This window comes from Accipiter gentilis, chromosome 4, assembly GCF_929443795.1.
Source record: "Accipiter gentilis chromosome 4, bAccGen1.1, whole genome shotgun sequence".
NCBI lineage: Eukaryota > Metazoa > Chordata > Aves > Accipitriformes > Accipitridae > Astur > Astur gentilis.
In genome coordinates this window covers 13,768,951-13,783,848 of record NC_064883.1, presented here as the reverse complement: position 1 = coordinate 13,783,848, position 14,898 = coordinate 13,768,951, and the positions used below count along the sequence as shown (strand labels likewise).

General features: G+C 37.2%; 1 protein-coding gene across 17 annotated transcripts in view; it reads left to right on the top strand.

The window, feature by feature from the left end:
* Positions 1-14,898, top strand: part of HDAC9 (histone deacetylase 9) — a 491,400-nt gene that overhangs the window by 362,676 nt on the left and 113,826 nt on the right. For all 17 annotated transcript variants that reach the window (XR_007505862.1, XM_049799074.1, XM_049799072.1 and 14 more), the window contains one exon: positions 2,215-2,264. Coding sequence is in view for 16 of the 17 variants with exons in the window: in XM_049799074.1 (XP_049655031.1) it covers positions 2,215-2,264 (50 nt within the window). In the remaining variant the exon portion in view is untranslated. The remainder of the gene's footprint in view (positions 1-2,214; positions 2,265-14,898) is intronic.

Genomic DNA, 14,898 nt, shown 5'->3' with positions numbered 1-14,898 from the left:
CTGATGCAAAGCCGAAAAAAGTATGATTGTTTAAAATCTGTCTTCTATCTTACTTGAAGTGTCCCATTATCTTTTTTATTATTATGCTGGAGGTATCCTGAAGTGTGGAAGGGTATTACTGGAAAATGACTGTTATTTACCAAGTTCTGCTAGGACATCAACTCCAAAGATCATGGGAAATTCTCACTTCAAATCATTTTCAGGGTTTTGCTACTGATTTTCATTTATGGCAGTGTGTTGTGAGCTCTTTTCTTTTTGCGAGGCTAGCTAAGCGATGGCCTCACTCCCTCTTAGTGGAACTTTTCCCCGCTGTTCTTTTCATGAAATCTCAATGTTTTGCTTGTTCTGCAAAGTCTGTTATCTGCTTTTTTTGACTATCGTATAATAAGAAGTGAGTATCCTGGCAAGTTTCTTGATACACTGAAAAGGCTTTGTGCTTTTTCCCCCCCTTGTTTCCCCCAGTTTTAGAACTATCTGTTGATTGATTTTAGTGTCCTTCCTCACCATCTGCTTTTCTGTTTTTACTTTGTGTTTGTTGTTTTTAATAGTGTTTACCATGCACAATTTGCCCGGCTGCAGGGAGATAAATGAGAATTCATCTGTTCTCTCTTATGTCCCAACTCTGCAATGGAATTTAAGAAAAAAACATCTAGTCATTCAATATTCTAAAAATGCCTTCTTTATCTCAAATTACACCTTTTGTTTCCATTAATGTCTCCTGGCACTTGAACAGCACTAATTTTTTAGTTATCTGCTCAAGACTTTTTGATCTTCCCCACTGTAAAAAATGAAAAATTGCTGTTTGCATTGGTCCCCGGATCTGCTTAGCAAGAGATCTGGAAAATCCTTCTGTACCTCTGCTCTGACAATCTCCTCCAACCAACATTTCCTTGCATGTCTGAGGCCATTAGGACTCACAGTGTGAGAATACTCTGCATAGCTGCTGCACCTGCATTTCCCCTGGTAGCTCCACAGGAGGTTTTGTTTGCCTTCTCTTGCACACTGTGCAAACTGATCAAAGGCCTCTAGTTGGTTAAAAATGTATCTTGGATTTTACTTGAAGTGTAAAGTACTTTCTTAGTCTCAGACCTTGCAGTCTGATCTCCCATACTTCAAAGATGATGGCTTATAATTGTCTTTATGCATTTCGTTGGCACCTGCTAAACATGAGTAACTGCAGCGTTCACCCCTTCCATAACAATGGGTGGCTCCTCTAGGTTACTTGAGTGATTCACTATCTAACGTTTCCTCCAGATGGCAAAGTTACAAAGCCAGTTCTGTGATACGGCAGGGGAAAAGCTTATGTTCTCTCCCACAGCTGCCTTAGGATCAGATTACATACTGGGATAGGAACTGCATCAAATCCTGAGATCCTTACCCGGTTTTCATATTGTCCTTATCAAGACAAACACTGAGTGTAGTGGTACAAAAAAAAGAAAACATGAATGAATAAAAAGTGAGTATAAATATTAAGATAAACCCTATCACATTATCTAATGTATAGAGCAGAGTAAGCTAGAAATTAAGATTCTAAAGCCTATTAAGTTTTTGTTCCCTGTAGTAGAATGTGTTTACTGATTAATACTGAAACAAGTAGTATTTTATTTTATGTTTTTAAAATATTAATGTATTCATTAACGGTATGCAAGTGAAGAGAATAGCATTTTTGCAAAAATAGGAGGACTAGGGGTCTATTTTCAAAGGAGAAACTTTTTCTGAGAGATGAAGTTAAGAAATTAGTTATCAGTTTCATGTAAGCTTAATAAGGTTGCCTCTGTTGTCAGTGAAAAGAAACAGGCATTTCTCAAGTATAATTCATCCCATCAGTCATTTAGGTTGGGTAGAGGTTTCTACCTCACTCCACTGGCTGTAGAAGAAGCTGAGATTATTAGCTTAGACAAGCTGCTTATCAGCTACAGTTATCGGGATGATTAGTCGCCCTAGTTCAGAGTGACTTTCTATGGAGATTCAATCATTATACTCTGAAAGTACTGCTTACAGTCTTAAGATTTGTCACTGTTCCAAAAGAGTACCTTAAATGTCCCATGGCTGATTTGTTTTCTAAGAACTATTAATATTTTTTATTCTAATATATGGCATTTTCATTGTGTGATACCAAAATCTAAATTACAGTAAAGAGTGATTACTGTTCCAGTATTTAAATATCTTTTTGATAAATGATGCTTATTGTTTCTTTTTTTCTTTAATATATAGGAAACGTGTCTCAAAAACTCTTTTCCCTGTTGCCTTGTGGGGGACTTGGGGTAAGTAGATGTTTGTTTTTTCGCAAGAGGGACAGCACGCAACATATGTATTCATTCATGAATTCTTTAGCACTATTGCATTATCAGTTCAAAGTCTTTAGAAGCTGATAAAAAATGTAGAGATGAAACCTGAGCCATTATCATACTGTGTTTTCAAAGACACAGAGACAGTACATTACAATAAGCATATGGAACAGTTAGATAGGAACATATTTTGTGATGATGTGCATATTTCTTAGTTGTCCCACTTTGGTTTTTTACTTAAGCTCTGTTTTTGAGGAAAGTAACATGGGTGCAATTGTTATAGGAAAATGAGCTTTGGAGAAGCTGCTTTGTGTACTGATGAAAAGAAAATATAGCTTTAAATTTTTCAGAAAGGACAAAAAAATTATCAAAGCTAACATATAGCGCGAGAAGTGCTCACTAGCTGCTAGCTACTAACTTGGGTGTTGTTAAACTAATAAATTATTTGAGCATTTTTATGTCCTTTTTCAAAATGGATTCATTCTGAAACACAAGTTTGGGTGTATTAGGACACAGTAGACAAAAATCTGCAGACAAAAATCTATTGCAACACTAGGTAAAAGAATTACCTAAATTATTGAAAAACATGTAGAATGGAGAATTTCTGCTGATGTTGGTATCATGCTCCTATTAAATTCTAGTGAAGATAATACCAGGGCAAAGTAATTTTTCACATACAGTGTTTTTTCCCACAAAAGTATTCTACACTTTTGGTCCAGCTGGGTTCATCATTTACTGATGTCAGCAATATCAAATTGAAATGATGATATTACTAGATATTGATGGGCTGGCTGGGTGTCACATATATATATTAGTTCCCTTTCACTGTTTCTGAGTATGCCGGAATAAAGCCACAATCTCTGGAGGTCAACTTCCAGTGCAACCTTCTAAAGTTTTATTTACTTTTATCCTTCAGAAAGATAAATTCCATACCATACTAGCCTTGTTGATACTGGGAGGGTTTATTATAAGATACCTGACAGAAGAAATACTAATTTTATAAGGTTTTAACACATGAAAAAGAAAAATTCCATTTTAGCTTTCAGTATTTAGCAATTTTTGAGGATTTCTGAACTATGAGTTAAGGAATAAAGAATCAGGAAGTGGTAATCATTCCAGCTCCTCTACTGTGGACTTAGCTCGCTGAGGATTCTGCCTAAAATTTGGAACTTGGTGACTAGCAACTTGCTAATTTTGAAACTTGGGGGTCATTTCTGTATGTGGATCAGCTAACATTACACATTGACATGTAGACATGCAAGTCCACATGCGCCTCTGTGCATTACTGTGTGCACATATGCACACACACATGCATATATGCACATAATTCTGTATAAAGAAAAGTAATTTTTCACACTGTTGTTGCAGTTATTAAGAAGTTTAGAGCAAATTGAACAAGAGATTAATAAAGTTGAGGAAGGATGTTGTTCAAGCTTCTGAGTAAAGAGGAGCTGATGTAAAATTTCTTGACAATTCTTTTTGAGGGCTTTGGAAAGTAAATAGGACTGTGGTATGCTTTGAAAAATGAAGTATGAAATTTTCCTATGAAACAAGTTATTGTGGTATTAGAAAATCATGAAGAGAGATATGCTTTGAAATCCTTCTACTAATGAAAATATGTTGTCCATTCTAAAGCTAACACAAGTTGGAAATGCTCGGTATAACTTCCTTTTTTTAAGCATCTAAATTTATCTACACTTTTTTGAGTCTGTTTGCTTTATTTCTTATTTAAAATCATGGAAATTGGATTAAAGAACATGTTGTAGAAATGGATCTTTTATTTATTTTTTTCTAGTTGGTTTGCCTTTCTACATATTATTATTGTCAGGCTTGCTGTGGGGCTCTTTTAAAGGAATGGGTTATGACCTTTTTCAAGGTAAATAATCAGATTAGGAGCTCTCTTTCAGTGATATTTAGCTGTCTATTGGTTAAGATGAGCTCTGGGAAAGGGAGCTGCTTCAAACTGTGTGGAAAACAATTCTTAAGTTTACTTTCAAAAATGATGGCAGAAAGAAAGAAGCATTGCTACTTAGTAGCTTTCAACTTCATTGAGGGTTATAAAGCAATAATCAATGTAAAGCAGAAAGATTAGTTCATGCAAAGATTTTAAGGAGGGATGGAAGAATTAACCTTTTTTATTTTTGTTCTCATTTATTTTCTTTCTTGCTTGCTTACTTGTTTGCTAAAGAATACAGTGAAAAAGTATTAAGAAAAAAAAGAATTCCATTCTTGCAGGAGACTTTATGGCTGCCTCTTGAATGATGGTTTTCAGCTCTTTGATCCTATTGTCTTCTAACCATATGGGGACCTTGCTGGTTGTTATTATGCAGCTCTTCTATTATTAAATATTATTAAATAGATTAAATAGATTAGTGGTTAGACTACTCACACAGGGGATGGGAAACCTCGGCTCGTTTCTCTCCACTGCTAGGCTGGAATTAACATCAGGATCCCCATCTCTTAGCGGGTGTTGTTACCACTGAGGAGATCATAGGTTGTTTCTGGTTGGGGACCCTCACACCACGCACTGAAGCTGTGCCACTGTTGGAAAGACCACTGGACCAGTAAGACAGACCATAAGTAGGATAAAGCCTATGTATCTAAGGCTATGATCTACCTATCATACATTCATAAATAATGTGAAGTCCTAGCTCTGAGCCTCTGCTCCACAAACAACTTATATCATGTGAAGGAATCACTAGACAAAATGGAAACTGCTCTTGGAGTAAGGACTGGAACCTAGGACTTCACAGGCATTGAAGACATAATTGGCTAGTGGGCTATAAAGACTATATCGATATGAGTTTGGTATGGCTTGCATTGTTCACAAACAAAGGTCCAACTAACCTCTGTAACCCTGAATTCTACTATGTTATTGATTTTGTTGTTATCTTTGTTCTAACAGCATCAATAACCTGCAGTCAAGAGCAGAGATCCTCTTCTTTGGACATTACTTACAGTTAAAGAAAGGGGGTTTTTAAGAATTTTAGAAAGCAAACAAAAGGCAGTGTCCATAACTAATATTTTCTGATCCTGTTCCATCATGGCTCTAAATCTTTTGTACCAGTGCAAAATGCATATAAAGATACTGTTTACTGATTTCCTAAACATTTTTCATCCACATGAATTTTCTTTCAAGTAGTGATAGTGACTGATTATGTCAGGCTTATTGGTGAATTTGGCTTGGTATATGTTAAGCTTTCAGAAGAAATCAAACAATAAACTTTACAGTTTTATAAGAAACTATCTAAGTAATAATTAGCTACCTTATCTAAGAGCACAAAGCTGTTTCAAACTGACAGCCAAACTGAACAGATCTCACAGAGAAAAAAAGCTGTCTAAATCTAACCTCCTAAATTTGCCCATAACAGGTTTTCTTTCAATGACGGTTAATTTTTTATCAAAGGACTATCCAGGGTCAGCAGTATAACATCTGCTGACCTATGGGACCTCCCTCTTGCAATAATGATTTTTCTTCTTTTTTCAAGCTTAACTTTGTTCCAGAACCAACTGTTGTTAAAGAATTCTAGTACCGGGGGTATGAAATTCCTTGTACTGGAGAAAGACTAGCAGCTCTAGAGCCAGCAGTTTTAATAACAAGAGATCTTTTCTTGCAGCTGGTCAGCGGTTTGGAATGTGAAAAGTTTTCCAGGAGAGGTGGGTAGATTGCAGGTGAAATGACCAAATGGGGAGAATAATCACAAATTACTTTTTTGGTTCTGCAGATTATTAGACCATTCCACAATTTTTCATCTGTAAACAGTCACTAGAGCTATAGCTGCTCATTTGATCAATGCATCCATCTATTGCAATTCCTCCTTTTCCGTTGTACTGTGAAAATGACAATAAGAGAAACAGAAATCTACTTTTAATGGGAGTGAGCTTCATCTCCTTGCCTCAGTCTGTCACTAAAAATAGTGATTGTTTTCCTGCCTGTTTGACCTGCTGCTGTGTGAAGAAATCTTGAAGTCATTTCTCAGCCATATTTTTTTGTCTAGTTGATAGGCAAAAAAACCCACAAAAGCAAGGAAGAGCAGGCTTTTATGATAATGTCATCATCGGCTCCCAGCTTCAAACACTTCTGCGGCTTTTGAATTGTCATTTATAACTTGGAACTGAACCGACCCATAATTCCCTTGATGCATTTAGAGAAATTGATAACAGACTGCTTCTTTTATGGCTCAGAGGAGGCAACTCCAATCACATCACTATTGGCAGTCAATATTATTTTCTGACATGGTTGTAAAAGTATAAAGGGGCTTATGGCATTTGTTTAGATGAGGAATGGGCTCTCAAGCTGTGCTGGGGTTTATGGGTCCAGATTACTGAGAAGCAAAGGGAATATGATGTTTGCAAACAGGATATGATTTTATTTAAGTTTGGGTTTCATACGTTGTTCCCTGGGGATTGTCCTGCAGACAGAAGAGAATTTCACTTTTATCATACAAAATTGGGCAGTTATCCAATCCCCCCTGCCCTCCCCCCACCCTCAAAAGACACTGCTCCAAACCTGTAATGTGTAAAGTCAGATCTTTCAATTGCAAGAGGAGGAGCTGGGGGAGAACACCACCCTGCAAGAAATCAGACTTCAGCAGAATAAATATTTAGTGAACTGAACAGAGTGGTTCATGGGCTAAATATTGAGCCATCTGAATGGCTAAGTATGGCTTGTGCGTGTTACGGAAAGTCCGTTGCATTTCCTCTAATTTTGCTATTATGGCAGTAAACCAGAGATGAGATGAGATTTTTCTGCTGGGAAAAGCTGGTCTTGTTTCATTAACTGCTGGCCTTGTTTCATTAACTGAAGTGTAGCTTAGATCTTTCATATCAGAAAAGAATTTGGCCTGTAACTATCAAGAAAAGAAAAGTAAAGCTATAAAATTTCTCTACATTTTTACGAAACTTACAAAATATTCATATTTTCTGAATGTTGCATTTCTTCCTGGCATTCCTTGCTGTGGTAGCTGGACAGCACTACTTTTTGTCCTGACCACACAGGAAGAAAAGCAATAAGAAAGGTGAGATTTCACTAGTATACAACTTCAGTAATTCATCCAGGCAAAAAAATTGGTTTTTGCTGCTTCTCATTCTTTCCTTGATCTTCTCAGTCTGGGCCCAGGAAGAATTTTCAGCCTTTACACATTATGACTCTTCATTTCTCTTATTTGTATAGGAGCTAATGGTACCAGCCTGGTTCCATTACCACAGTACAGTAGTGTAAAAATTAAGGAAGTATTGGCAATGGCATTGTCTCCTTGTAGCAGATTTTAGACTCTGGGCTTCTTAGGGGTCTCTCCTTATATCTGCATGCAAATCTGGCTGTGAAGAAATCAGACTGCCTATGCTTTGGACACTCAAATTAAACCACCTCCACACAGATGTTAGTATTAACTAGTGTCCTTCCCCTATATCCCAGGCTGTACCAAAATAGGTATAGTCCTTTCATAATATCAACCAAAAATATGTCTGTTTCCTGGTTTGGGGAAAGCAATCTGTTATTCCTAGAAGCTCATCTCCTCAATATGATATGTTCCACTGTAAAATCCTTAATATACTGTGCTGCCAACATATTCACCTATTAATTTAAACTACTTACCTGAGTCGCCTTATTAACCTACTGAAATTTGCCAGTTATAACATTTTGGAGCGGATTGCAGGAGACTACTGGGAATAAAGGACTTGTTTACCTCCTAAGCCCCTCTGGCAGCTTCACCATCCCTAAAGAAATTGCAAGATTTAATCAAAACAATCTCACAGGCACAGCACATTATACTTTAATTGGTATGTTTTGCACGACTGTTTAGGACTCAGAGTTACATGTTGTTGACTCTGTGATATTTTCTGCAGAGGTCATCAAAATATATGATCAAAAAGGCCATCCTGGTTCTACCCCAAGGCACAAGGCCAGTGGAGATGGGACTGGAGTGAGGGCTGGGAGTTTCTCATCCCAAAGCATTCAAGGGTCTGCATGCTTAGTCACTTAGTGCAGTTCCAGATAAATATACTTAGGCTATCCACAAGATGAGGGAATGAGTTTGTAATGTACTACCAGCTGCGCTGGTGAATGCACTTTTTAGGTGGTATACCCCATCAATTCTGGCAATTCATGAAAGTCAGCTGTTTCAGTGGTCTATGTTTTGTAGAAATGGACCAATTGACGTTAAACTTTAATCAAGCTCTCTTATGCATAAATTTTAGGCTTTCTAGCTGACAAGCTCACAGCTTCCTTGAGTGGCCAAACTAGAGAAGAAATAGGGAAATTAGATAAAAACTGCACATTTACATACTTTCAGTTCAGAATAACAACAGTTCTCTGAAGACTCACTTGTCCAGCTTCACATACCTAATTTTAGACAAATTACTGAAACAGCTAAAGCACCACCCTGACCACCCTTGCTTGCCTATATAACCATTAGAGAGCCATGTGCATCACTAGAGCAGGAGTCAGTCCACCTGAGATCAGAAGAACTGACTGGAGGTGCGTGATTTCCTTCATTGACAGGGACTTGAAGCAACTAAGTTCCTAGTTTTAGGCACATTCATGCTAGGGAAAAAAGTTAACAAGTGTGATAACATGAATCTGGATGATCAGAGCAGAAAATAGATATTCTTCCCTTACTGAGGTACAGAGACTTCATCTCTGGATCTGGAAAGTGCAACGGTGTTTCATCTCTGGGCAGGGAGGAGATGCAATATTATGCATATCAATACCATGGCCACAAAAAAGGAAAAAATCTCTTCACACTAAAGGGCAGACATTTTGTCCTATTCTTGTCCTTTCATGGCACTGAGGTGGCCCTGTGCCATCAACCACAGAGCTTGATGTTTAGACCAGTGAAAGGTGAAACTGTTCAACTGAGACATAGTTCCTTGGCATCACTGCAGGCACAACAGAATATTTTAGATTAGTCCCAGACTGCTATTACTTGCAGCAGGAAGGATAGAAAGCTCAGGAGTGGTAATCTGCCAACTCATCAAATACAGAATTTGGTCCCTCAGATAATTTTTTTTTCCTTTTTAACAGAGGACATTTTTTCCTTGGTACTAGACCAGATTAAAATTGTAAACAAAGATACAATGTATGGAACATAAAAAATTATTGTGAAGTTAATGAACTACCATAAAGTCAAATCTTTAAAGACCTTACTTCATTTTGTGCATTTCCTAACGACTGTTGTGTTGCCAAAGGCCAGCATTATGCAAAGCCTTCTTATTTGCCAGAATATGAAACATTTTATATATATATATATATATATGTATACACGTATGTTAAATGTAAATAGTGGAATACTACCATATACAATTTACTAATACTATTCACTCTCCCCAGACTTAATCACCCACACATATGGATTTGATGGGAATTCTGTAACTAAAGCAGAATTTACATTTTCACTTTAAAAACACATCACGTGTTTATTGATAGAATTTAGCTCCCAAGATGGACAGGAAAGCTCTCTGAAGAAGAAATATTCATGTGCTGCTTATCTGAATAAACACCAGGTTCTAGCACAGCTCCATGGTGGCCTCTAACATAAAGATCATTTACATCCAAGAAGAAAGCTGAAATGCTTTGTATTGCTAAAATGTGGTCAGAAGCAAATGATGAAACTTTTAAAAAATAAGGCTTGAATTCTGCACATAAAAGTTGTATTTCCTGTAACTGTATGCATTACAACCAACTATACATTGTTCTATTTGCCCATGAACTCCTGGAAACTGCATGATCAAACATAACAAGGCAGTTGCACAAGCATTTTCACACACTAATCCATTAAATACTAAAACAAACGTCAAGTTAAATTAATAGAGTACTCAGGGTTAGGTCTGAAAGTGCAGTAACATTTTTTACAAGCATCTGGTGATATATGCCACATATCTGAGACTTGAATCTGGGCCTAAGTGTTTTATTTATGAGTTTTTTCTAAAAACAAGTTCTAATCCACATCTAATCCATGCTATCCTCCCTCCATTCCCCCTACCAACGATCCACACATCACTGTTTCACTAAGATTTTGAGATCCTTTGGGGTGTCTAATGTATGCTTTATGAGACCCAGAGATTCTGAATGCCTGTCATAAAAGTTAGTTTAAGAAAGTAACTGAATCAAACTATTTCTTCTGAAGATATTATTCTATTCAGGCTTCAGCTTGAGTTAGTCTGATTTTTTTCTGATTCTCATTTTGAGTACAAAGTTATTTATTTTTAATACAGACCTCACATATTTACTTGGTTTTTTTTACAAACCTTCAGGTGAATTCTTTGTACAGAAGTAGGGGTGCTACATTTTTATTAGAGGCTGACCACCACCATCAGCAACTCTGTTAGGCATTCAATTATTAATTTTTACTTGGAATTTTTTTACTGAGTATTTTCTGAAAATTGGCTTTGATTTATAATAGCTTTACAAGTTAGATCACTATTGGCAGGTAAAGCTTGAAAGATGTTAAATACTCTACATACAGTGGGTACATGTACTGTTCACATTTCTTGTTCTTGCCTGGAAAGAGGCTTTTGGGGTCAGAATTAATAGCCTCTATAATTATTTATTATTATTGCTAATAAATTCTCCTACTGGAATTATTCAAACACAACAGAGAAGCCAATGCAAGCCCAAGTGAATTCCGTGTTTTTTGTTTAAGCAATGATTTGTGACGATCATTTGAACTATTCATCTCACTGGAGCCTAAAGATCACATCCCCTTCACAACTTATTTGTAAACCACATCGGTAGGCAAGAAAGTATAAAAAGCTGATATTCTGGGTACTCTCTATGGCAGGCATTTTAGATTAAAGCAGCTGGAAATGCCTTTGACAGAACAAATCTCTGATACAGCTGTAAAATAGCAGTAAAAATAAAGGAAGCTTACTGTACATATTTTTTCCTAAAGTAGCCCACTTTTACACACTTCCTGTATGTGGGATTTATGGAAGAGACGTCAGCCATGCAAACTTTTTCTCCTTTGTTCCTTAACGAGAGACATGGCTGACAGGCCATTCATTAGAGGTTGTTCCTTGGAGATGATGTGCACACCTTCGCTTCTTTAGTCATGGTGAGATGAAACAGCAGCTGAGAAGCACGCTGAGGACCTTTTGCTTCTTAGTGGAAGTCACAGAGGTGATGAATGATCACCAGGACATCTGTAGGAGTGAGAGGTGATTGCTGTGAGCATGGCACCTGGGAAGCTGTACTGCTCACGGTCAGGAGCAAAGTATTACAAACTTATGCGGTAGTATTTGCTGGCATAAACTGTCTCTGAAAACAACAGACTCCTTGCTGGAAGTGACAGCAAAATGCCACACACAATTTTTAGAGGTTGCAACACTTCAGGAGAATATTTAATTTCTATTTTCATGCCAGGGAACACAAAAAAAAAAAAAAAAAAAAGTGATGGAAACATGTTTTCTCTGGCATAAGTGAAAGAGCGTGAGACTCTGAATGCTTTTAAAGCTAAAGCACAGGAATTTGCTTTGCAATACACAAGTTTTATTAATTTGCAGTATCACTGAGGAGGTCTGTACTCTCCTGTGTTATTTTTCACAGATTTCTTAATCAGTTTGCTTACTGCATATAGCTACACTGTTAGCTGACTAGATTTTATTTACTTCTCAGTTTTATAACAACTTATATCAAAGGACTGGATTTTTTTTTTTAATGTAGTAGTTTTTCCAGATTTGTGTTGAAATGTATCCATCTGAAATACAAACTGGTTTACCTTCCATCCAAGAACAGTTGAGCCCAACCTCTGCTCTTTAAGGAAAGGGCAAAGAATCAGTTTAAACTTTTGAGCTTGTTGTCCAGGATATTGGACGTATAGAATACAATCACTGCTATCAAAGGATCATCGCAGGTCAAAATTTCAATCAACAGGTAGATGACAGACTGCATTTTTGAACTATTCTCAGAGAATAGGTAGAGTATCTCTGGTACGGACATGTGGTAACCCTAGGAGGACAGATTTTGATTTTTATGATGGCAACAGTTGTACAGGGAATCCAGAGCAGGATGAGTGATTAAGTATGTTTTTAATTCCTTTTAGGAGTGAAACCAGAATTCCACTGTGGAAGATGAATTTATGTTAAATCGCAAATTGTGTGTACGTGAGGGGGGGGGTGGGGGGGGGGGGCGCAGAGAGAGGGAACAAGCTCTAGGATGCTTTGTCAGAATCCATCCCAAAGCAGTAGCTTGGGCTCTCTGTTATATTGCCATATAGTTATCAGTGGATGCATATTTAAGGCAACTTCAGAGTTTACAATAATTATTTAACAAGGAGAAATAACTCACACAGATAAATATGCAGGGTGTGAAAAATGGAAGGGTGTGTCAGACTGCGAGCAGCATCTCTGGTCAGCAGAACTGTGATCCAGTGACCATTAGGCAGATGCTGGGAGGTTTCTGGAGGAAGGAGGACTGAAACAGAGGATGAGGAGTGAAGAGGTTCTCTAGCAGGGGAAGGGACAGGTAAAGCAAAAGTAAGTTATAAATATCTTTTAAAAATGCTTTAGAATCATTATTCATACTACTCTTTTGCCTCTCTGAGGTAGGTTCTAGATAAACGTAAATAGCAGGGCAAGTAACATTTCCAGTTTCAGCAACTGCAGTGATTACAGAAAGGGCTTTAAGTAAGCAATCTCTCTCTCAGATGTATTTCCACATCCTTCCTCTCCACCTTCACATACACATGCCACAACCTGAGCACGGTATAAGACATTGGTAAGTTTCAAACTTTATAGTCAGTCTTCCTTACTATTAACTATTCCAGCCATGAGGGGTTATCTGCTTGTTTCTATCTGCTGAAACATCTCTGCTGCAAGGCTTCTTGTTTCTTAGCTCATTTTCAGTGTGCTTGAAGTCTTCATTGTGAAAGTCAAGTTATCACATAGGTATTTCTTGCAGGAAACATTCATATCAAGTTCTTTTTGTAGTGCAAAGCAGGGAATTTCTGCACACAGCTCTTGAAACATTAGTTGCATTCAGTCAGGAAAAGTTACCTACATTTCTTTTCACTTAAGTCATTCCCTTCCTCTTTAATGCCTCCACATCCACTTCAGGGACAGGTAGCTTAATTTCTATCATCTGTAGCTTTACAGAGTATTAGCTTTGCTACACATGCCAAAGATTGAGCTATAGTAGATGTGCTTGAAAAAGCCTACAACCATAGTGCTCATTCAGGAAACTCGGAGTGAAGTAAATCCATATGTGTGTTAGAAATTCAGTGTTCAGTAGGGCTTGTGTTTTCTGGCTCTTGGCGCTATCATGCACGATCCTTTTTTGAAGAGCTGCAGCAGTGATAGGATTTTTGATAACAAAATGTGTAGTATGCTCATAGTTTAACACTGACATTTTGATGCTTTAAAAAAACCTTCTTCTTCATCTGGTTAGACATTCAGAACAGTTTCCTACCCTGACAATTTTTTTAAAGGACTCTTAAATGGAAATAAAATATATAACTAAGCAGAAAAAAAAGGGCTAAGATTCTGTGTTAGCATTAAGCTACAAAGGCTCTATTTTCTGTAAATTTTTTTTAACGTTCTCCCCCCCCCCCCCCCCCCAAATCCTAATCAAGATAAGGTTTTTACTGAATTCTTTGGCTGCTCCAAAGCACTTGCAGAACAAAAATAACCTCTTATAAAATTCCATCTGACTTTTTCAGGGTGTGATTCAGAAAACATCACATTTGTCACAAATTCATGCATACTCAGCATCTAGATAGACTGTCAGATATATGTGATATATACATGAACTAGAACCAGAAACCACAGTGTCTAATCCTATTCCCTTTACTTGTATAAAATCCAACCATTTCATCTCACAGGAATAAAGAAAAGCATATCTAGTAGAATTATACATAGCTGCATTTCATATACAGCTTGACAACTGGGCCAGTTAGTAGCTGTAATTTTAATGGGTTTGCCATTTATATCACTGTATTTCAACAGCAATTTACAAAGTAAACATTGAGTAACACTAAAAGAAAATCTCTGTTTAAACACCTGAAACATTTAAGGCAATACATAGAACTAATAATGATACAAAATGGAGTGAGATGACATTTTCCTGTTGTTACAGCTAAAGCGTTGGCTGTGTGACGGAAGTTTTTCTAGGTTGTTCTTCATGAGATGTTCCTCAGAAATTCAGTCTTAATTTTGCATGAATATGAAATAGAATTTGACATCTAGTTTGTAACACTGTGCCTTTTCAGGGTAATTATTCATATGTTTATGTTAGTTTTCTTGTATTATAATAACAGCACACTAATATATGCAGCTTCAGTTAGCTGCCCCTGGCTTTGAGAGTTTACCACTCGTTACATATACCATGCCGAAGAGATCAGCTAAAATATCCTGAATTTCCTATGTACATTTAGGTGGTTGGTTTTGAAATTTCCTCAGGAAACACTGTTTTGTTTCTTGATTGCCCATTTTTACTTCTAGTCCAGGTAAAACTAGGTAGCAGTCATTCAAGTGGTCTGAGGGAAATTTTTCAGTGGAAGATATTTGGTCTTGGTGTCCCAGTTCAGTCTCCTCACACTCAGCTGAAAGCAGAAAATGATAAATGCTGTATCCTGGCCAATACTCAGCGTTCGGTGGTTGGAGAGACTGCCGTCTC